General features: G+C 47.6%; 1 protein-coding gene across 1 annotated transcript in view; it reads left to right on the top strand.

The window, feature by feature from the left end:
* The window catches only part of CRYBG3 (crystallin beta-gamma domain containing 3), a 151,788-nt gene that overhangs the window by 30,631 nt on the left and 96,774 nt on the right, over positions 1-24,383 (top strand). The window contains 1 exon segment of the mRNA XM_033942906.1: positions 335-404. Coding sequence (XP_033798797.1) covers positions 335-404 — 70 coding nt within the window.

Raw genomic sequence — 24,383 nt, 5'->3', positions numbered from 1 at the left:
GAAGGCACGCATGCATGGAGCAGCAGAGCAAACTTAAATCTTCAATCAAGTTTGCTTGAAAATGCTTCCGCATCGGGGCTCCGTAGATGACATCACCCACATGTGAGAATATATGCCTGCTGTCCCTGGATAACACCTGTTACGGTAAGTAACTGTGCTTTATTGATTGTAATGATAAGCCTAATGGGCAGTAAGCAGTCAATGGCTTGCTGTCCTGTCATTGTGAGTGATTATGAATGGCTTGCATTTGTCCTTTGAGCACGGGCTTGTGTGGAGAGACATGTCTCAGGCTGACAAAGTTTTATAACATGGTTTTCATATTTTCCTTTTACAGTCAGAAGGTTGGCAGCCCGAGTGCAGTGGGTGGAGAGGAGAGAGACTCGCCTGGCCAAGAATCTTTCCAGGTATTCTGTAACCCCAGATGGTTTGATCCATGATATGTCCTAAGCATGCAACTGCCAATCTCCAGTTGTTGATGGCAACATCACAAATACATTTTACCTTAAAATAAACATGTGTTGAGCACCCACCGTGATGGGAACATTTTAGTTATGCAATTTCTGCAAGGAGTTCCTGAAGGCGAGCTCTCTCACTACTTTCTGTCTTTTCCAATCACCCTCTATATTTAGTCCATCTCCTTCCCAAACTCCATGCCCAGGCAGCTCCTTCACAAAATTCACTGGCCAGTAGAGGTCCAACTGGCTCCAGATTTGCCTGACTGGGTAGATCCATTGCTGGATTTATTGTATTGTATGTATTTTATTGTATTGTATTTATCAGAACTACAGACCCATGCATACGATGGCATGGGATCAGCCTTTTTGAGCAAATCTGGAGCTAGCTGGCTATATAGAGGCAGTAATTCTTCCACCCCCCACTTACCTCCATAATACAATGCATTCTTTTCCCCTAAAGTGTGTTTATATAATGGGATTGCAATAGAAATGCATTTTAATTCTTCACTGTAGTGATCATCAGTTATAATTTTAGACTTTATGACTCCTAAGCATTCACTTACCCCCAAATTCTGTATATAGCACCATAACTTGTAGGCACAAATTGGTGCACAAAACTGATTTGCATACACAATTTAATTATTTAACATGCCTAGCTGGTGCTTTTAATTGGCAGTTGTCACCTACTAGACAGTAATTGGCACTAATTAAGATGGTACGTTCACAACTTGATAGACACATTCTATAAAGTGCTGTGCAACAGTTCTAGTGTGCGAACCTGAAAAGTGGGGTGGCCAGGGGAAAAGCATGGGCATTCCTAAAAGTTAGGCACACTGTTATAGAATACACTTGATCCACACACAAGTTAGGTGTTTAGGCCTGGCTTTCAGTGGTCTAAATGGGTGCACCTAAAAGTTATGATGCGCACTGGCACTTAGCATGATGCTCTAAAATGCACGCACCTTTTGTAGAAACGTGCTAAGCGCTGTTCTAGTCATCACTGATTTTTTGGGCACTGTGTAAAGAACATGGTCCTTGTGGTGCACAGACCTCTGCCAGGATCCAACAAGAGGTGAAGCAATCTTGGTAATGGATGTAGAAATGCTTCTTTTAGGTACAGCGGGTTGGAGAGTGGATTAGGAAGAATGTTCCACTGTAGCATTTGATTTCTGATTTTCTGCCCAGGTGGCATTTGTAGTGGGAGTCCAGCTCTACAATTATTGCAGGCTTTGTGTTTTTTTTTCTGGTCTAGTGCAGGATAAGTAGTCATATCCTTAAAATGAAGTATTTTTTTCTAGGATGCACAAATTGTTCTCTGGCTGACACAGGATATTTGTTTATCCCAGGACAAGCAGGCATGATATTCTCACATGTGGGTGGGTGACGTCATCTACGGAGCCCCAGCGCGGACAGCTTTTCAAGCAAACTTGATTGAAGTTTCAAGTTTGCTACACTGCACCACGCATGTGCATGCCTTCTTGCCCACTAGAGGGCGCATCCCCACCTCGTGGTCCTCAGTTCAGTTTTTTCCGCGGAGCCAGAAGCCCTGTGGAAATTGAGCTCTGATAGCTTGCCTTCTGTCACCGCGTCTGGGTGATTTTCGCTCGGTCGCTGTGCTTTTCTTTCTTTTTCAGTCGTCTTTGTTAAAAAAAAAAAAATTTCTCCGACTTCGTTTTTTTTTTTCTCGATCCGGCTGCGGGGGCCCCCGTGAGCCATGGCCGCTGGCCGTGCTCGTTCCGGCCTTGTCGGTTTTCATGTCCCGTCCCTTGACGGGGTTTAAGAAGTGCACCAGGTGTGATCGGTTACTTTCTATTACCGATCCTCACCGGTGGTGCTTGTTCTGTTTAGGGCCTGAGCATCCGACAGACTCTTGCGACAGGTGCTCTACTTTTCAGGCCAGAGCGCTCCGCCGACGCTGAGCCAGGATGGCGGAGCTTTTCGTGGTCGACTCCGCGGCGGGGAAGGCCTCGACGTCGGCCTCGGCTTTGGCCCCGGCCTCGACCACTGCCTCGGGATCCTCGCCCCAGCCGCGTCCCTCGACTTCATCGAAGCCTGCTGCTCCGACCAAGCCTACCTCGGGTAAGTCCCCGCTTCCCTCCTCAGCCCCAGGTTCGGCGAAGAAGCCATCCTCGGGCTCCTCGACAGCGGGTGGGTCGTCCTCGGACGAGCCCAGGGTTGGCAAACCTAGTGCCCCGAGGGAATACTCGAGACCGAGGTCGCCCTCCAGGGAGCACCCCCCGGCCTCGGACCTACCGGCCCTGATGGGGATCCCGGCCTTCCAAGACTTGCTCCGAGCATTGATTACCTCGGAGCTGTCGGGAGCCATCGAGCAACTGCAGCAGGCTTCGGCTTCAACTGCGCCGGTCTCGATGGCCCAGGCCTCGGCGGCCTCGGTCTCGGTACCTTCGACTTTGGGTGCCGGCCCCGACCTCGATCCCAACATTGCCCTCGACTTCGACCTCGGAGGCCCAGCCTGAGAAGAGCGTTAAGCCTCGGGACAAGGTGCGTCGGGTCAGGAGGATATCCTCGTCCTCTTCCTCGAGGTCTTCCCGGGGCTCCTCGCCCTCGGGCCGGCCTCGGGCGAGGCGTCGTCCGAGGAAACCCAAACATTCTCGGGGTTCTCCTCGGAGACGTGGTCGCTCTTCGCCACTCGAGGGCGAGACCTTGCGTGTCTCGGAGCTCCGCCTCGACAACCCAAGCCTGTTTCGTTCCCCCGCGAGAGGGGGTTCGAGAGACTCCTCCCCGAGACAGAGGGGGCGTGCCTCGGTGCCTCGGACCCCCGGGGTTTCCCCCAAGGGCTCTTCGGGGCGCAGGCGTTCCCCGACCCCTTCGAGGTCGCTCGAGGTGGCCTCCTGGGGATCGGGGTCTGGCAGGGAACCGCGGTATTCCCGCGAGGCTTCCCCCTTCTGTTCGGCGGGGAGATCTCGAACCCCCTCGCCGCCCGCCAGAACATCCTCCTTCTCCAGGTTCGTGCAGGATATGGCACAAGCCTTGGGGCTTGACTTAATGGCGGGTTCTCAATATACCAAAGAGTTCCTAGAGGAGCAGGACCTTCCTACTCCCCCGAGGGAAACTCCTCGCCTTCCCCTGAACAAGGTCCTACATCAAACCTTCCTTAGGAACTTGGACTCCCCTCTTACCATCACTGCGGTGCCGTCGAAGATGGAGTCCAAATACCGGACCATTCCATCTAAAGGGTTCGAGAAGCCTCAACTCTCCCACCAGTCGTTGATTGTGGAGTCGGCACTTAAAAAGACTCAGCCCTCCAGAGTCTCAGCGGCGGTCCCGCCCGGAAGGGAGGGGAGGACCCTGGACAAGTTTGGTCGTCGCCTCTATTCTAATTCCTTCATGGCCGTCAGGGTCCTCAATTACGCATTTACGTTTTCATCCTATTTGCGTAGCATGGTGAAGGACTTACCTCAGTATCGGGAGGTCATGCCTGCTTCCCATCGCCGCCGGACCATCCCCCCGGAATGTGTCCATGCAATCGCAGCCAACTTCCCCTTCTCCTTCTGGAGGCCAGGGCCTTGTTGAGCTTACAGGCGGTGGAAACAGTGCCCCCAGAACAAAGGGGAACGGGGTTTTACTCCCGTTACTTTTTGGTCCCAAAGAAGACAGGGGACTTACGCCCCATTTTGGACCTTCGGAAGCTCAACAAATTCCTGGTCCAGGAGAAGTTCCGGATGTTGTCACTTCCGGTTTTATACCCTCTGTTGGAGGAAGGGGATTGGATGTGCTCCCTAGACTTGAAGGAAGCCTACACTCATGTTCCGGTGCATCCCGCTTTCCGCAAGTATTTACGGTTCCAGGTAGGGGATTTGCACCTTCAATATCGGGTCCTCCCATTTGGTCTGGCTTCGTCCCCTCGAGTCTTCACGAAGTGTTTGGTGGTGGTTGCGGCAGCCCTGAGATCGCAGGGACTGCAGGTCTTTCCCTACCTGGACGATTGGCTGATCAAGGCCGCCACCAGGGAGGGGGTTATCTCAGCGACCCGACAGACTATCATCTTCCTTCAACGTCTGGGGTTCGAGGTGAACTTCCCCAAGTCTCAGTTGAGCCCGACTCAATCCCTTCAGTTTATCGGAGCCGTGCTGGACACGGTTCGCCTCCGTTCCTTCCTTCCTCCTCCTCGGATGCAGGCACTGCTTCGATTGAGTCAACAGGTTTCGCTGATGCCCGCAGTTTCTGCTCATCGCATGTTGGTGCTCCTGGGCCACATGGCGTCAATGGTCCATGTCACTCCGTTCGCCCGATTGCGCCTGAGGCTTCCTCAGTGGACCTTGGCCTCCCAATGGCGTCAGGAGTGCGATCCCCTCTCTTGCCCGATAAGGGTGACTCCCTCTTTGAGACGCTCGCTCCGTTGGTGGACAAACTCTTCCAATCTTTCAGGGGGTTTGCTCTTTCTCGTTCCGCCGCATCGCAAGGTCCTGACCACGGATTCCTCGGAGTACGCGTGGGGGGCTCATCTCGACGGTCTGCGGACCCAGGGTCTATGGTCGGCGGAGTACCGTCTTTGTCACATCAATGTGTTGGAGCTTCGTGCCATTTTTCTGGCGGCTCGAGCGTTCTGCCACCTGCTCCACGACCAGGTAGTACTCGTACGCACGGACAACCAGGTGGCAATGTATTATGTAAACAAACAAGGGGGAACGGGTTCTTGGGCCCTGTGCCGGGAAGCTTTGCGCCTTTGGGAATGGGCGACCTCCCAGAACATCTTCCTGTGGGCGGTTTACATTCAGGGAGAGAAGAATTGTCTGGCCGACAAACTCAGTCGTCTTCTCCAGCCGCACGAGTGGTCGCTAAACTCCCTAGTTCTGCGCGAGGTCTTCGACCGCTGGGGAACGCCTCAGGTGGATCTGTTTACCTCCCCGGAGACTCGCAAACTGCCCCTCTACTGTTCACGGATTTACTCCCAGGACCGTCTCGAGGCAGACGCCTTCCTTCGCGACTGGGAAGGGAGATTCCTTTATGCGTTTCCTCCTTTTCCTCTGATCTTGAGGACGTTGGTTCACCTCAAGTCATCCGGCGCCACTATGATTCTCATTGCGCCTCGGTGGCCTCATCAGCACTGGTTCTCCCTGCTTCTTCAACTCAGTACCAGGGAGCCTCTACTTCTGCCGGTGTTTCCCTCTCTGCTGTCTCAGAGTCGGGGTTCGCTGTTGCATCCCAATCTTCAGTCATTACATCTGACGGCTTGGTTCCTTTCCCCCTGACTTCGGCGGTCAGGGAGGTGTTGGAAGCCTCGCGCAAGGTCTCGACTCGGCTTTGTTATTCTCAAAAGTGGACCAGATTTTCATTCTGGTGTACCTCGCACCATCTGGATCCAAGTTTGGTTCCGGTGTCCTCGGTTCTGGAATATTTGTTGCATTTGTCCTAGTCTGGGCTGAAGACAACTTCCATCCGGGTACATCTTAGTGCTATTGCTGCTTTCCATCGGCATCTAGAGGGACGTTCTCTCTCTCTACATCCTCTAGTGGTTCGTTTCATGAGGGGTTTAGTTAATATTAATCCTCCTATGAAACCACCTCCTGTAGTTTGGGATCTTAATGTGGTCTTGGCTCAACTGATGAAACCTCCTTTTGAGCCTATTGACAAGTCTCTTCTTAAGTTTCTCACTTGGAAGGTGGTCTTTTTACTTGCGCTCACGTCTGCTCGTCGGATTAGTGAGCTACAGGCTTTGGTTGCGGACCAGCCCTTTACTGTATTCCATCATGACAAGGTGGTTCTTCGCACCCATCCTAAATTCCTACCTAAGGTTGTGTCTGATTTCCACCTCAATCAGTCTATTGTTCTTCCGGTGTTCTTCCCGAAGCCCCATTCTCATCCTGGTGAGGCGGCGCTTCACACTCTGGACTGTAAGAGGGCGTTGGCTTTTTATCTCCAACGTACCAAGTCTCATCGGAAGGTTCCTCAATTATTTTTGTCCTTTGATCCTAATTGGCTGGGACATCCTATTTCCATGAGGTTCAAAATCTCCATAGCAACTCTCTCCTCCTCTAAACTAAAGACATTCAGTGTAATGGACACATGAATGCAGGTAGCGGGGGGGGGGGGGGGGGGGATGAGCCAGGGTTGGAGATTGGCTCACCTAACAGGACATGAGATTGGAGGAGCAAGGATATCTAGAGCAAGAGGAGAGAATGGTATTATAAGAGAGGACGGCTTTGTTGACAGTCTTGTGTGATATATTTGTTGAGGAGAGGGATGAGACAGCACTGGAAAGGGCTCTGGGGTCAATAGCCTGAAATTTCCTGAATGTGTTGGTGGCAATTGGCCGGATCTGGGGGGTAGGGTGATGAATAGTGAATGTTAACAGGTGATAGTCAGAGAGGGGAAGAGTGGTATTACTGAATTTTGTAGTTGAGCAGTTGGAACTCAATGTCCTTTAGTAAAAGGGCCCCTTGATTAGGTGGTGGGTTATAAGAAGATGGATTTAGATGTGGGTATTAGGTTATTATACTGAATTTTCATTCTTTTGTAATAGTCTTTATTATACTCTTTACCTTTTCTGTATTGTGGACTAAATTAGAGTAATTGCATTTATTGTGTTATAATAGCTTGAATTTATATGTAAGCTTCAATATATCCCAGCTATATAGTGATGCAACTGATACAGTTGAAATTCAGTTTTAAAAAAGATCTTGTAAACCCTGCTTTGGCATGGGAAGTGTCTCTTTTGCTGGCTTTTGCAGCATCACTCTCCATGGGCTTATGTAGTGTCACAGCCAGTGAAGAGTTACGGGACACATTAGAACCACTCTTTAATACTCACCAAAAGAACCTTAAAGCCATGACTATTAATTAATACAGCTTCAGAGTCAGGCCTATGAAGTGCCTCCTGAGTGTTGTTGGAAGTAGTTTAATTTTCCCCTATTGCTGGGACAATGAGAAAGTTTGTGTTTTTGGCACATGAAGGCAAGCCCCACCTAACACTTTTTTTTGAACTGCTGCCCATTCTGTTAGTAAGAAGCAGCTGGCATTGGGCAGAAACAGCTGCCCTTCACATCCAATTCCCAGTAGTCGTTATGGGATTCTGAATTTGTGAAAGACCCTCCACACATGAACATGTGTATGTGTGTGTTATAATCCTGGATCTGTTCAGCTCTGGGTAAAATAAAATGTTGTGTTCTTACATAAGAACATAAGAATAACCTTACTGGGTCAGATCAACGGTCCATCAAGCCTAGTAGCCCGTTTTCACGGTGGCCAGTCCAGGTCACTGGTACCTGGCAAAAACCTAAAGAGTAGCAACATTCCATGCTACCAATCCATAGCTTCCCCCATGTCTTTCTCAATAACAGACTATGGACTTTTCCTCCAGGAAATTGTCCAAACCTTTTTTAAAACCAGCTACTCTATCCGCTCTTACCACAACCTCTGGCAATGCATTCCAGAGCTTAACTATTCTCTGAGTGAAAAAAATATTTCCTCCTATTAGTTTTAAAAGTATTTCCCTATAACTTCATTAAGTGTCCCCCTAGTCTGTAATTTTTGATGGAGTGAACAATCGATTCACTTGTACCCGTTCTACTCCACTCAGGATTTTGTAGATTTCAGTCATGTCCTCCCCTCAGCCGTCTCTTTTCCAAGCTGAAGAGCCCTAACCTTTTTAGTCTTTTCTCATCTTGATTGCTCTTCTTTGAACCTTTTCTAGTGTGGCTATATCTTAGATGAAGAAAGGGTGCTGTACCACTAAGATCAGCAGACGGGTCTTCTTTAAAGCTTGTTAAAGCTCATAATTGAAGCCAATTTACTAATTAAGTTAGGCTACTAACTTTAGGTGCCTATTTATTTAGGTGCCTATCGTAAGATTCCTCATAGAATTCTCCAGTTAGTGCTCAGTGCATGGCTTTCATTGTGGCACTTAGTTACACAATTGGATTGGATTATTTTATTTGATAGTGACTAATACCAGGGTTCTACAAGGCGGTTCACAATAAATCAATATAAACAACAATTTCAGAAAAAAAAAAAAATTATTCAATTTTCTATATCGTTCTCCCAAGTGAGCTCATGGTTTTCATGAATTTATTCAGGTACTCGAGCAATTTTTCTGGTTTGTCCCAGTTTCTCTAATGTACCTGGGGCAATGGGAGAATTAAATGACTTGCCAGAGTCACAAGGATCAGGTTTGAACCCAAATCCCCAGGGTGCTGAGGTTGTAGCTTTAACCACTGTGCCACAACTCCTCCCCATACAATCCTCCCACACATAACATGCAAACATTAACAAAAATGAATACCTAAGAGAGTAATAAATACCTAAGAGAAGGTGTTTGGGGAAAGATCCAAGTCTTCATTATCCTATAAAAGCCAAAATAACTTGACATATTACTGAGAGTTGAAGGCAACATATTGTAAAGAGAAGGAGCCTCATAGTTTAACTATTTGCAGTGAAGGAAGCTGTAATAGGGCACGCTGAGAAAAATGTAAAAGATACAGATGGTCTTGCTTAGCCAATACTTCAGCAAGATACTTTGGTATATCTTGAAAAAGAGCCTTGAAAATAAAACATAATACCTTAAAGGTAATTCTTGCTGTAACTGGTAACCAGGTGTAAATTTCTCAGAATTGGAGTTGTATGATCTGCTCTATTACCATTAATTACCAACTGTGCTGCTATGTTCTCAGTCAGCTGAAGATGCCTCTGGCTAGTGTGCGTCAAACCAAAGTACAAAGGGCCTGATATTCAAAGCTATTTAGACGTCTGGGAACAGCTCATGGCCGTCTTAATAACACAGAGCCAGCTATGGCTCATCAACTAAGTTCGGTGGCCAAAGACAACCGCCTAAAAAGTTGGTATATCTTTGGTTTTTGAGCTTTAGCTGGCTAGCTGCTAAATATTGGCATAGCTGGCCATCTCCCAGCTGGCCAAAAGAAAACCAGAAATTCAATGCCAGTGGCTGGATATGGCACCAACATTGAATTTCCAGTATCACCATGGACCACGGGAGATTGCCGGTGATATGAGCCTGAAAGAGTTACAGCAGTTGAGTCTGCTGGTAATGAATGCATGTACCAATTTGACTAACTTAGCTTTTGTCAAAAGAGGCTTCAATTGCCTAATCAATCTTAGATGGAAATAGCATGATTTAATAACTTGCCTTTCACATTTCAGACAATAGTTACAATAGACTTCTAAGGTAAGTAGTTCATCTTTAAGAGGAAATTGTAACTCTTGTAACTGTGGATTAACTAGCAGAAGGTTGTTCCTATGGGAAAGCCATGTTGCAGTTAAGTTTTCTCTATTACGAAACAAATCATTTGTGGTCTGTTACCCATTGCTCAAGTAAGACAAGCCTGCTGTTAATATGTGACTGTACTTGAACTTGGCCTTCCTTCATAAAAACGAATAATTGAAGATAATGTGCTGAAGTCCCCATAAGTGGCTGTTTTATGTCAGTTCCAGTGAGGTTCCGATAGACATACCCGCTGACATAGTCACCCCTTACGTCTATGAAGAAAATGTGGCACTTGTCGGAACTTAAGGGGTTAATTCTCACATGGTCACCTAAAGTTGGGCGTTGGCATGCTCTGTGCTAAGTGTGGTTTCATTAATAGAAATTGCATGGGTGGCAGAGCTTACGCAAGATGGCGACTTGATGTCTGCACGGAGATGCTGTCTCGGTCTTTTTGAAGAATTTTTCCTTTTTGCCTAAATGGTAAAGAGAAAATCGAAAATCCGTGTTTCCCCGGAGGAATCATCCATTACACAGACTGGACTGATGGATGTTTTTGTGCAGCAAAGCTCCCGCACACAGCGAACGGAGAATTTTGCCTTGGCTGGAGAGAGCACGCAAGCTGAGGTGCGCAAATTCTCTTTCGAGGGTGCCACTCTATCCACAGAGGAGTGGACCCTACCGATTCGTCCCATGACATTGGAGCAGCTTTTGGTGACTGAATCGGCCCGAGATGCTCTCTTGCCGGCCCAGCAGGGCAGAGGGGTCAACCCTGAGCGGAGGCAAGAGGAGTTTTCTTCATCATTACTGAAATCGGCAGGGAGATTGAAACAAGCTCATGAAGTTACACTGAACACTACAGTGGCAATAGGTACTGTAATTACTACTGCGGGTCTCAGAACTGAGTTTGCTCCTTCACAGAGGCCTAAGGTCTTTAATATGGAGTCGATATGGAAACCTATTTCAAACTTACAAATCTCGCTGGGAAGTCAAATGGAGCAAGTTTCCTTAAAATGTACAATGGTGCTCTCAGAAAATCTGGAGTTATAGAATAAAGTATCAATTTTGGAAACTAAATCAGATGATGTTGAAACCAGAATAAAAACTCTGGAAACACAAGCAGTGACTTGGGTTAAATATATTATCCCAGGACAAGCAGGCAGCATATTCTTTACGCATGGGTGACGTCACCGATGGAGCCCCGGTACGGACCTTTTTAACTAGAAAGTTCTAGTTGGCCGCACTGCGCATGCGCGAGTGCCTTCCCGCCCGACGGAGGAGTGCGTGGTCCCCAGTTTCTTCGTTTCCGTGGAGCGAAGAAGACGCGTGTATTTCAACGATCGTTGAATCCAACTTTTTGCCTTCCCGCTCGCGATGTTCTCTTATTTTTTCTCATCTGCCCTTCGGGTTTTTTTTAATTTCATTTCTCAAAAAAAAAAAAAAAAAAAATTTTTTTTTGCTTTTTTTACTTTGTTTTCGATCCAGCCCCGGCGGGGCCTGTTGTCACCATACAGGCCTCCGGGTTTGATTTTGCGGAGGCTGTGTTTCCATTCATGCCCCCGCAGCCGGGTTTTAAGAAGTGCCAGCGGTGTGCACGCCCGATCTCCCTCACTGACCCACACAATTGGTGCCTACAGTGTTTGGGTCCTGAGCATCGGGCGGACTCCTGCACCCGCTGTGCCACTCTTAAAAAACGTACTCTGAAGAATCGACAAATCCACGACCCTCCTGGCACCGCTCCTTTCGGTACCAGACCGGCCCGAGCCTCGTGCCGTCCAACCGGTATCCACCCCATCGGTGCCCCTTAACTCTTCCATGCCGATTCTCTCGGCTGAACACCTTCGTGCCCACCCCGTAGGTCATACCCACGCTGATGCCGATCCTCCTCGGTACAAGGCGGGGCAACGGTCCTCCCCGGACCGAGACCGGCACCGTTCTTCCCGGGACCGAGACCAGCACCGATCTTCCTCTCCCGGTAATGTCTCGGTGCGCTCTGGCAAGTCTCTGTCTAAGACCCACCATACTGAGCCTTCCACCCCGATATCTCGACATGCGCACACTGATGTCAGGGACCCGGACCTATGGGAAGACTCCCCTCCCGGTACCGAGGAGGACGCATCGTCATCGGACGAGGAGCCCTCAGCGCCCGATACCACTTCTAAGCCTGAGCAATCCTCCTTCTCAAGGTTCCTCAGGGAGATGTCAGTGGCTCTCTCTATCCCTCTAGAGTCTGACTCCAAAAAATCCCAGGCCTTTCTGGAGGCCTTGGATTTTGAACAGCCTCCCAAGGAGTTTCTTAAGTTACCCATACATGACATACTGCGGGAAACTTTTTATAAGAACTGGGAGAACCCACTCACCGTCCCCGGGGCCCCCCGTAAGCTGGATAGCCTTTACAGGGTCATCCCGATCCCGGGTTTTGACAAACCTCAGCTGCCCCATGAGTCTCTCCTGGTTGAGTCTACCTTGAAGAAAACTCAGGGCTCCAGTGTTTATGCCTCCACCCCTCCTGGCAGAGAAGGCAAGACGATGGACAAGTTTGGCAAGCGCCTTTATCAAAACTCAATGCTGGCCAACAGGGCGAACAATTACACATTTCATTTCTCATTTTACATGAAACATCTGGTACAACAACTGTCCGCCCTTCAAAAATACATTCCGGAACGTAAAGTTCCGCTCTTCCAGCAGCAAATTTCCAGCCATCTTCAACTGCGGAAATTTATGGTGCGCTCTATTTATGATTCCTTTGAGCTCACCTCCCGTGCATCTGCCATGGCCGTTGCCATGCGCCGCCTGGCTTGGTTGAGGGTATCTGATTTGGACATCAACCACCAAGACCGCCTAGCCAACGCTCCCTGTCTTGGGGATTAACTTTTTGGGGAGTCCCTAGACTCAACCACTCAGAAGCTCTCGGCCCATGAGACCAGATGGGACACTCTTGTTAAACCTAAGAAAAAGGCCCCACCTACTCGCCCTTACAGACCACAGTCCTCGTATCAGCGCAGGTTCTCTGCCAGACCCCTCAATCCGCCTTCACAGCAACCTCGGCGGCCCCGTCAACAACATCAACACACTCAGGCTCGTTCTCAGTCTAGTCAACCTGCCAAGCCTCTCCCTCCTTCGAAACCCTCTCAGCCCTTTTGAATCCTCTCTCCAGGGCATAGCCAGTCTTCCTCCCTCGTTGCCTCTTCCTCAACCAATCGGAGGACGTCTACAAATCTTCCTCAGCCTTTGGGAGGTCATCACATCAGACCAATGGGTCCTCAACATCATCCGCCACGGCTACTCTCTCAACTTCCAGACTCTTCCACCAAACAATCCTCCCGTAGAGTCTGCTTCTCACTCCCCCCAAACCCCCCTCCTCCTGAGGGAGGTCCAATCCCTCCTTCTTCTCAATGCCATCGAAGAGGTGCCTCCGGCCCAACAGGGTCAGGGATTCTACTCCCGCTACTTCCTGGTTCCCAAGAAGACAGGAGACCTTCGTCCCATCCTCGATCTCAGGGACCTCAACAAGTGTCTGGTCAAGGAGAAGTTCAGAATGCTCTCCCTTGCCACGCTGTACCCTCTTCTCTCTCAACATGACTGGCTAAGTTCCCTGGACCTCAAAGAGGCCTACACTCACATCCCAATCAATCCGACTTCACGTCGCTACCTGCGGTTTCAGATACAGCACCGTCACTATCAGTACAAAGTGCTACCTTTTGGCCTCGCTTCGTCGCCCAGGGTGTTCACCAAGTGCCTTATTGTGGTGGCGGCCTTCCTCAGGTCTCACAACCTCCAGGTGTTCCCCTACTTGGACGATTGGTTGGTGAAAGCTCCTACGTTGCCGCTTGTGCTACAAGCCACTCATCACACCATTTCGCTCCTCCATCTCCTGGGGTTCGAGATCAACTACCCCAAGTCGCATCTGCTTCCTACACAGCGACTTCAGTTCATTGGCGCAGTTCTCGACACCACACTAATGAGGGCGTTTCTCCCCTCCGATCGTCAACGGACCCTGCTCCACCTCTGTCGTCAGGTGCTCCTTCATCACTCCATTCCTGCCCGACAGATGATGGTCCTCCTGGGCCACATGGCCTCCACGGTACATGTGCTTCCTCTAGCACGACTCCACCTCAGGACACCTCAATGGACTCTTGCCAACCAATGGTCGCAGACCACGGATCTTCTTTCTCATCCTATCTCTGTGACATCGTCTCTTCAGCAATCTCTTCAATGGTGGTTGAACTCCTCAAATCTTTCCAGGGGTCTACTCTTTCATCTACCCCCTCACTCCATGATCATAACCACGGATGCCTCCCCCTATGCGTGGGGAGCTCACCTAGGAGATCTACGCACCCAGGGACTCTGGACCCCTCAGGAGCGTCAACATCACATCAATTTCCTAGAACTCAGAGCCATGTTCTATGCTCTCAAAGCCTTCCAGCACCTTCTCTGCCCTCAGGTTCTTCTCCTGTGCACAGACAATCAAGTCGCCATGTACTACATAAACAAGCAAGGCGGCACCGGATCTCGCCTCCTTTCTCAGGAGGCTCTCCGCATCTGGATCTGGGCCACGGCCCGCAATCTCTTCCTCAAGGCTGTCTATATCCAGGGTGAACAGAACTCCCTGGCCGACAATCTCAGCCGCATCCTTCAACCTCACGAGTGGACTCTGGACCCTTCAACACTCCACTCCATCTTTGCTCGCTGGGGCACTCCGCAGGTGGACCTCTTTGCAGCGCCTCACAACCATCAGCTGCCCCAGTTCTGTTCCAGACTCTTCTCTCCTCATCGTCTGACCCCAGATGCATTCCTGCTCGACTGGACGGATCGGTTCCTCTATGCCTTTCCTCCACTATCTCTGATGTTGCGGACGTTAGCCAAACTCCGCAGGGACAGGGCCACCATGATTCTCATCGCTCCTCGGTGGCCTCGCCAACACTGGTTCTCCCTCCTGCTTCAGCTCAGCTCCAGGGAGCCCATTCCTCTTCCTGTGTTTCCTACTCTACTTACGCAGCAACGTCAGTCTCTACTGCATCCCAATCTGTCTTCGCTCCACCTGACAGCTTGGTTTCTCTTGGGCTGACCTCTCCAGAGAATCTGTCTCAGCCTGTCCGTCACATTTTGGATGCCTCCAGGAAACCGGCCACCCTCCAATGTTACCATCAGAAGTGGACCAGGTTCTCCTCTTGGTGTCTACTGCATCATCACGATCCCACCTCATTAGCGATGAAAACTGTACTGGACTATTTGCTCTCTCTGTCCGACGCTGGCCTCAAGTCTACCTCAATCAGAGTCCACCTCAGTGCCATCACTGCGTTTCATGAGCCTATCCTCGGAAAACCTCTCACGGCTCATCCACTGGTTTCCCCGGTTCATGAGAGGCCTCTTCAATGTCAAACCACCTCTGAAGCCTCCTCCTGTCGTCTGGGACCTGAATGTGGTTTTATCAGCCCTCATGAAACCCCCTTTTGAGCATCTTGCCACAACTTCGCTCAAACTTCTAACATGGAAGGTGCTTTTCCTCATTGCCATCACCTCTGCCAGGAGGGTTAGTGAGATGCATGCACTGGTCGCCGATCCACCGTTCACTGTTTTTCACCATGACAAGGTGGTTCTGCGTACCCATCCTAAATTCCTTCCCAAGGTGGTCTCGGCTTTTCACCTCAACCAGTCCATTGTGTTGCCTGTCTTTTTCCCTAAAGCCCATTCTCATCCTGGGGAACAGGCATTGCACACGCTGGATTGTAAGCGTGCCCTGGCATACTACCTTGACCGTACCAGGGCTCACCGCTTGTCCCCTCAGCTCTTTCTGACCTTCGATCCTAACCGTCTGGGCCGTCCTGTCTCTAAACGGATGCTTTCCAACTGGCTTGCTGCCTGTATTGCGTTCTGTTATACTCGGGCCGGTCTCTCACTGGAAGGTGCTGTCACGGCTCACAGGGTCAGAGCTATGCCTGCTTCTGTGGCTTTCCTCCGTTCCACGCCCATCGAGGAAATCTGCAAGGCTGCCACTTGGTCCTCAGTTCACACGTTCACTACTCACTACTGTCTGGATGCCTTCTCCAGACGGGATGGACACTTCGGCCAATCTGTGTTACGAAATTTATTTTCCTAATGGCCAACCATCCCTCCTCCCCCTCTGTTAGCTTGGAGGTCACCCATGCGTAAAGAATATGTTGCCTGCTTGTCCTGGGATAAAGCACAGTTACTTACCGTAACAGGTGTTATCCAGGGACAGCAGGCAGATATTCTTACGTCCCACCCGCCTCCCCGGGTTGGCTTCTTAGCTGGCTTATCTTAACTGGGGACCACGCACTCCTCCGTCGGGCGGGAAGGCACTCGTGCATGCGCGGTGCGGCCAACTAGAACTTTCTAGTTAAAAAGGTCCGTACCGGGGCTCCGTCGGTGACGTCACCCATGCGTAAAGAATATCTGCCTGCTCTCCCTGGATAACATCTGTTACGGTAAGTAACTGTGCTGTCCAAGTTTGCAAGAAATGGTGGAAAATTCCATTAGGAGGTGTAATCTTTGGATTATTAACTTTCCTAAAGTTTTTCCGATAATGGCATTAGTTATGTTTAAAAGATATTTGAAAGAAATTCTGAAAGTACCGGAGGCCTCATATCCACCCCTCTCCAAAATATATTATTTAACTAGAAGAATTAAGGCTCAAAGTCCTAATCAGCAGAATTTATCTGCTGATAGCTTGGACTTATCCAATTTCTTGGAGAGGTCGGATACTGAGGCACAGGTTTCTGCCACATTAATGGTACAATTTGTGATTGATTCTGACAGGGACAGGATGCTTAAATTGTTTTTCATACATAAAGATGTTCCCTTTTGGCCAATGTAATAAGAATGTATCACGTCCTACCCAGAAGAGAAGGGAACAGTTTCTTATTTTGAGACCTCAGCCAATCCAGTTAGGTGCAACCTTTGTTTTGAGATACGCTTGCAAGTGTGTTTTGGTATTTAAAGAAAATATATGTTTTTTAATGAACCGCAGCAGTTATCTAAATTTATTTCAGCTAAAGGGCAATATACTATTACTGCTTCTTGAGTTATGTTACTTTCAGTAAGCTCAGTAAGGAAAGTGCCAGGGCTGTCTAGCCTAATCTTTAGTTTTCCTTTGTACTTTAATTGATTTTTAATTTCAGCTAAATATCAGCTTCGTCTCCTTATATACAGTCAAACCTCGTTTTGCAAGTAACACAAATTGTGACTCGCAAACTGAGCGTTGACTAGATTTGTGAGCACCCCCCCCCCCCGCTCGAACCAGCATCGTTCCCCCCCCGCCCGCGAACGCCCCCCCCCCCCCCGGAGAACCGGCATCGCAACCCCCCTCGCCCCGCCCCACTGGAAGCGGCATCTCCTGCCCGTTCAAACAAGCCCCTTACCCTATCTGGTACCGGCACGCAGCACCAACCCATAAGACGTGCCGGTGCCAGTGAACGAAGATCCCGCTTCATGCGTGGGCTGGGCCTTGAGCATCTGCGCATGTTCAAGGCCTTCTGGCTCTCGTTCTCTCTGAGAATCTGTTTTTGCCTTTTTTGACTTGAATTAAAAAAAAGAAAAGAAAATAATTTGATTGGGCAATTGGGGCTGCTATAGAATTCTAACATAAGGTTGACATTTACATGCCTAACTGTAGACAGAAGCAAAAATTTCCACTCCTGACTATAGGCAGTTAGCCATGTAACTGCTACACACACCCCTGACCCATCTGTGCTCCTCTTATGCCCACAGTGAAGAAATATTTTCTCCAATTTTTTTTTTTTGTTTGTTTTAATCTTTATTGATTTTCAAACTTTGACAATGCAATACAATTAATTGAACATAAAATACTGCATAAAACACACTATTAACTACACAAGTAATACATAAAACAATTATTTTTTCCCACCCTCCTCCCAATTATTAATACAATAAGACATATGATGTGATTACAATATTATAATTAAGTAATTTTAATCCTCAAAATACATTTCCTACCCCCCCCCCCACCCAATTTGTTTTAAATTTACTACTTAGTAGTTTCATCGCATGCCCCCTAGTCCTAGTATTTTTGGAAAGAGTAAACAAGTGATTCACTTCTACCAGTTCCACTCCACTCAGTATTTTATAATCCCATCTCCCCTGAGCCATCTCTTCTCCAGGCTGAAGAGCCCTATCCACTTTAGCCTTTCCTCACAGGGAAGTTGTCCCATCCCTTTTATCATTTGTGTCGCCCTTCTCTGTACTTTTTCTAATTCCACTATATCTTTTTTTAAGATGTGGTGACCAGAATTGCACACGGTATTCAAGGTATAGCCTCACCATGGAGCAATTAAAGGGCATTATTTCATTCTCATCTTTGTTTTCCATTCCTTTCCTGATGATTCTTAACATTTTATTTACTTTCTTAGCCGCCACTGTACACTGAATTGATGGTTTCAATGTATCCTCATCGATGACACTTAGATCCTTTTCCTGGATGGTGACTCACAACATGAAACCCTGCATCACTTAGCTATAGTTTGGATTCCTCTTTCCCACATGTATCCCTTTGCACTTGCTCACATTAAATGCCATCTTCTATTTTGATACCCGGTCTCACAGTCTTGCAAGGTTCTTTTGCAATTTTTCAAAAACCTCTTGCGATTTAACAATTTTAAACAACTTTGTGTCATCAGCAAATTTAATTAAGGGTTAAGTGTTCCAGCTGGAAGGAGACAGCATGACTACAACAAACTGCTAGCTTGGTTTACATGGTTGGAGGATGAGTACTAGGAAGAAAGAATCTGGTCAGTGGTGTATATGGACTGGGTGAACAACTGTTTGGTCAAAGCTGCATGAATAAGGCCTTTGTGCAGCTGACTGAGAAAAGCAAGAATTGGGCTGGATGGACAGCAGAGGAGCAGAGTGGGGTGGGGGCTCATAATCAGCACCCTGCATAAGCTTTGCTTTTGGTGCCTCCTTTCTTATCAGGTTTCTTATTTCCTAGTGACTCTTCCTGCTGACCCTTTGTAACCTCCATGCTTATACCACAGCAACAAATTAACACTTCAGAAAGAGTCTGGAATAGAGAATGACACGGGGAAAAAATCTGTCCCCGTCACTGCACCGTCCCCGGCCCACCATCCTCTGCACCGCCCCGTCACCGCCGTTCCCTTCACTGCCCTGTCACCGTCACCGCCATCCCTTTCACCGCCCCGTCACCGCCATCCCATTCACCGCCCTGTCACCGTCCCCGCAGCATCCATATAAGCCTTAGTACTGCAATATTTAGATTATTCCTTTCTTATAAATCAAAGTTCCTGCTGCTTAACTAGAGAAAGAGATGTTCAGCTGGCAGGGCTTTGTTTATAAATTTTTATCAACACAACTAATATACTACTTTATCCTAAAGCAAAAAATAAATAAATAAATATAATTTTTTTTCCCTACCTTTGTTGTCTGGTTTCTGCTTTCCACATCTTCTCATTCAATTCATTCCATCCACTGTGTGTCTTCTCTCTGCGTCTTCCATTTGCTGTTACTGTGCCTCTCCCTTCACCCCCCCCCCCAATTGGTCTAGCACCCATCTTCTTCCCTCCGCTCCCCCATAGTCTGGCATCTGTCTTCTTCCCTTCCAGCGTCTTCTCCCCACTCTGCCTTCCACATTCCCCTTTTGGGTCTATTCCTCTCTACCCTCATTCAATGTCTGTTCTATTCCTTTCCACCACCACCCTACCCTCCCTCCTTTACCATCTGTTCCTTTCTACCACCCTTCTTTCATATCTTCTATCAGTCCCCCCACCATCACTAGCAGTCTCTCTTCTCCCTTACCATGAGCAAATAGAACTTCTGAAAATTGTGTTGCTGAGGCATTATTTCTAGTACGCCTTTTTTTCCAGATGGATAATGACATCAATTTTATAATTCTAACTGTCTGCTCTGATTTCATTCACAATTTGGTTTGTGTTTTGTACCTGAGGATTTCATGAGGCATTTAACCTTTTCCTGTCTCTTCTGTGATTTCAAGTTGATTCCTTCAATAATGGAGTCTCAAGGCAGTAGCAGTTTTCTATTTTGGTCTCTTTTGACATTGTTTAAGGGATTTCTTGTACATTTGGTGCTGGTCTTCTTTGATGAGGTCACTTCAGAATCTATTTCCAAGGAAGAGAAACTTTTTTCCCTTTCAACCCCCTCCTTCCTTGTGTGAGCCGGAACACGCGGTCCCCACGGCCCCCACCCGCACGCCGGCTCGATCGTTTAACCAGCTTCCTCTCTCCAGCTCTCCTTAGTTTGCCGGCTTTCTTTTTCGGCGACCGGCACGCTTTCAAAGAGCCATGCATGCGCGGCTGCTCAAAGTTCAATCTTCTGCTCTGCTGCAACTTCCTATTTCCAGTTGGGTCAGAGCAGAAGATTGAATACTGAGCAGCCGCGCATGCGCGGCTCTTTTGAAAGCGTTCCGGTCGCCGAAAAAGAAAGCCGGCAAACTAAGGTGAGGTGGAGAGAGGAAGCTGGTTAAACGATCGAGCTGGTGGGCGGGTGGGGGCTGCGGGGACCGCACAATCCTTTATGCCTCACTGCGGTGACAAGACCATTCACCGCTCCACGGGGCGGTGATGGCCTTGTCCCCGTCCCCGCAGAGGCTGCTAATTTTCATTCCCCGTTTTTGGCGGGTTACCCGCGGCTAAACGCGGTAGCTGCGGGTAAACTGCCACCGTGTCATTCTCTAGTCTGGAAGAACAGAAGGTGAGCACAGAAAAGCAATACAGGTATAACAACAGGTACAGGTACAACAATTGGTTGTGATGTTAGTTAATTACATTGATGCTTAACTGACTCCTGATGCAACCTTGACCAAAGGCAGGACTTCTTTATGTCTTCCCTCTGTGGCTTATGATCATGATGCGTGATCATGATGCACCAAGGGCTGGTGATTCTAGTAGCAACAGACTGGCTGAGGTGAATGTGGTATGTAGACCAGGTCCATCTGCAAAGGGACCAAGATCTCAGACTTCCATGTCATCCACGTCTGCTCATGCAGAGCCCAGTTGCCCTGGATAATCTAAGAACATAAGAATAGCCTTACTGGGTCAGATCTATGATCCATCAAGCCCAGTAGCTCGTCCTCATGGTTGCCATTGCAGGTCACTAGTACCTGGAACGCTTTAGTCTTAAGGCATGGCGCAAAGACTAGTTGGACGAAGTGGTGTCCACCCTTTTAAGATGTAGAAAGAAAGCGACTCTAGCTGTATATGAGAAAGCCTGGAAGTGTTTCTAAGTTTGGTGCACTCATACTTGTGAGGACCCAAACGGCCCCAATATCTGTGGTGCTTGCCTTCCTGCAGGAAGGCCTGGAAAAAGGCCTAGCAGTTGGCTCCCTGAAAGTTCAGATTGTGGGGTTCTTGTGTTTTGGGCCTAAGGTCAATTAGAGCATCACAGCTGCACATCTAGATGTGGCTAGGCTTTTGAAGGGTGCATTGCATCTCCATCCTCTGGTGCAACAACCTTTTCTAGCATGGAGTCTTAATCTGGTTCTACAGGCGTTAGCTAAAGTGCCCTATGAACCTCCAGAGCAAGCTTCTTTGATGGATCTTACAGCCAAAACACTGTTTTTGGTGGCGATTACCTCAGCCCAATGAGTGTTGGAACTGTAGGCATTGTCATGTGGAGACCCCTTTCTCAGAATTTCATATTCGAGTATGGTACTGCGCACAGTGCCATCTTTGTTACCAAAAGTGGTTTTCAGCTTTCATATCAATCAAGAAGTGTGATTGCTTGCCTTCATGCCCTCGGGATTGAGGAAGAGTGATAAAGTGCTGAAAATGCTCTATGTGTGCAGAGTGTTACTGCAGTATCTAGCAGTTATGAACAAATTTTGACTGTTGGATCATCTTTTTGTACTGGCAGGTGCTGCCCGTAAAGGTTTACCAGCCTTGAAGTCAACCATTTAAATATGTATACGTATTGCCATTTCTTCAGCCTATATTGGAAGTGGAAAGCATCCGCTTATATCTGTAAAGATGCATGCCACTGGAAGCATGGCTTCCTCATGGGTGGAATCTTCGGTAATGTCTCCGGAAGAAATCTGTAGAGCGGCCACATGATCTCTCACCATACATTCATAAAGTTTTACAGGGTTGACATAGCAACCAAAATGGACTCTGCATTTGGATTATCTATACTGTCAGCAGGCTCATCTGCCTCGCCCTAGACTCTGGGGACTGCTTTGACAGGTCCCAAAGGTTCATTCGTTTCTGCATACAGTTCAAACTACTCTTACTGATCTACAAATGTATTCACTCCACAGCTCCTCAGTATCTCTCTCTTCTCTCCTCATACTCCTCCTCCCTCTCTCCCCCCGGACACTCCACTCTTTGGATAAGTCTCTCTTATTTGTACTCTTTCTCCCTCTACATCCAACTCCAGACTCCGTCCCTTCTACCTTGCTGCAATGTATGCCTGGAACAAACTGCCTGACTCGATATGCCAAGCTCCATCTCTAGCAGTGTTCAAATCCAGACTCAAAGCCCACTTCTTTGAAGATTCTTTCAGTTCCAAACTCCAACCCACCTTCTAAGCATCTGTTTTATCATTCCCTCTGTAATTCCCCCACCTGAGTACAATGTTTTGATGCACCTTCTTGTTCAATTTGTCTTTATTGACTAGTTTGTAAGCTCTCTTGAGCAGGGACTGTTTCTTCTGTGTTTTGATATACAGTGCTGCTTATGTCTAGTAGCACTATAGAAATGATTAGTAGTAGTAGTAAAGGATAATACTATGCTGGTCCCTTCTACCCTTTCCAAAGCAAAAACTAGTATCATCCTGAGCTCTCACCTACCTCCGACTTTCTCATAGGTTCTCCCCTGGGTCTGCCTTGAAGTTCCTTCATGATCTATGGAGGCATATGGTTGCTCATACTTGTCATGGGTCCAGCCCCGAGATGGCCACTGCAACCCCTAGCAGACGTCTCATTGTTCTCAAGATTCAATACAGAAGAGGCGAGACTTCATTTTGAGAAAAAATACATTAAGGGAGAAGTCATCATTTATTTCAGAAAAATAGTTCCGAACATGTGGAATTGAGATGGTGCCTGCTTACTAGCTGGTATAGGGAAGAAGTGAGGATGGAGGAGAGCCATAGAGGTTTGTGTATAGTCCTCTGCTATTCTACGTAGGAAAAGCATGGCCCAAAATGTCTTTCATACATTTCTGGAGCTTGCTGAGTACCTCACTGACCCAGACGTTCAAAAATAATCAGAAAACTATTAATAAATTATATGATCTGGAGGACCAAATCCATTAAAATGGAAGAGCTGATATCATGTAGTCCACTTAGTAATTCAATAGTATGTCTGCTGCAAGAAAGTGATCAATTGGGTGCATTACAGGAACAGCACAGTGTCCGATGCTCATCTGGTACTGAACCCGCAATCCTAATTCAGCTACTGATTCACTGCTCATGTCTGAAGATGCATTAGCCTGACAAATGGTGCAACTCCCTGCAGCTAAATGGATGGTGGTGGTGTGCATTCCATTGATCTGATTGATGCAGTGGGCTTTTCTGATTCCCAATTACAGAGCCCAGTATTGGTGAGCAATTGCATTTTTGTACTGTGCAAATGTAAAAAAGGTATATAGACAGCAACCCCTGTGCGTGCCTCTAACCAGATATATGAGACTCTTAAGAACAGCAGGAATCGAAAACCTCTGACTCTCAAACTTGTTCATGTTTCTCTTTTTGGCAATACTCAGTGTACACTTATGTGTGACTTTGTGTTTTATTTGGTTTTATATATAGTTATAGATTTGCCCAAATACCTCTCTGGATGTCACCTAAACATAGGCAAGAGAAAAAGATACAAGCACACGTTTGTTATAAGCGAAGGGATACAGAGATCGCAAAGCTGCCCTGGGAGAAGTTACTTGAAGGGAGAACCTCTACCATAGCAAAACCATCTTCTGTTATGCTGGCCAAACATTTCTTCTGTGTGACCTCATTTTTTTTGTATTTGTAGGAATTTTAACAATTTACTTTCCAAAACAGATATCAACTACCCACATCAAGGAGAAGCATGAATACGGAAAAGAAATCAAACAAACAAAGGAAGAAAAGAAAACAATCCTCCACCAAGTTAGGCATACAAATCTTATTTCCCATTTCCCCAGTTTAAGATGTTCCCACAGAAACAGTTTTCCCAGGTTCCAGTGAAAGCCTCTCAAGCTGCGCAGGATTTGTAAATTAGTAATTCCTTACCAGAGACGAAACACTTACAGGGAAGCTTGAGGAAAAACGTAGCCCTCTAGGAAATTACTCATAGTTTTAAAAGAAAAGAAAAAAAAAAGAATTCCTGCACAGCTGGATGGCTCTTGTGACATCTGGAGAAATTTTAACTTTATCTCTACAACACACAATATTCTTTTTTTTTGAAATAGGATTTCAAACCCAGTATTTTGTCTTTCTCAGATGCTAAAGTCACACAGAAAGTAGTTCTTGCAAAAATAAAATCCCATGGGTCTTCTGAACTCCTGTGAGATACAAAGTCTCCTGAGGTATCAACACCTCATAAGAACATAAGAATTGCCGCTGCTGTCCGCTCATGTGGCGGCCCCCTGGTCAAAGACCAGAGCCCCGAGACTAGCCCTACCTGCGTACGTTCCAGTTCAGCAGGAACTTGTTGAGCTTGGTCTTGAATCCCTAGAGGGTGTTTTCCCCTATGACAGACTCCGGAAGAGCGTTCCAGTTTTCTACCACTCTCTGGGTGAAGAAGAACTTCCTTATGTTCATACGGAATC

The sequence above is a fragment of the Geotrypetes seraphini genome, chromosome 4, assembly GCF_902459505.1.
Source record: "Geotrypetes seraphini chromosome 4, aGeoSer1.1, whole genome shotgun sequence".
In the NCBI taxonomy this organism is placed as follows: domain Eukaryota; kingdom Metazoa; phylum Chordata; class Amphibia; order Gymnophiona; family Dermophiidae; genus Geotrypetes; species Geotrypetes seraphini.
The sequence above is the reverse complement of the archived record's forward strand: the minus strand, read 5'-3'. Positions and strand labels throughout refer to the sequence as shown.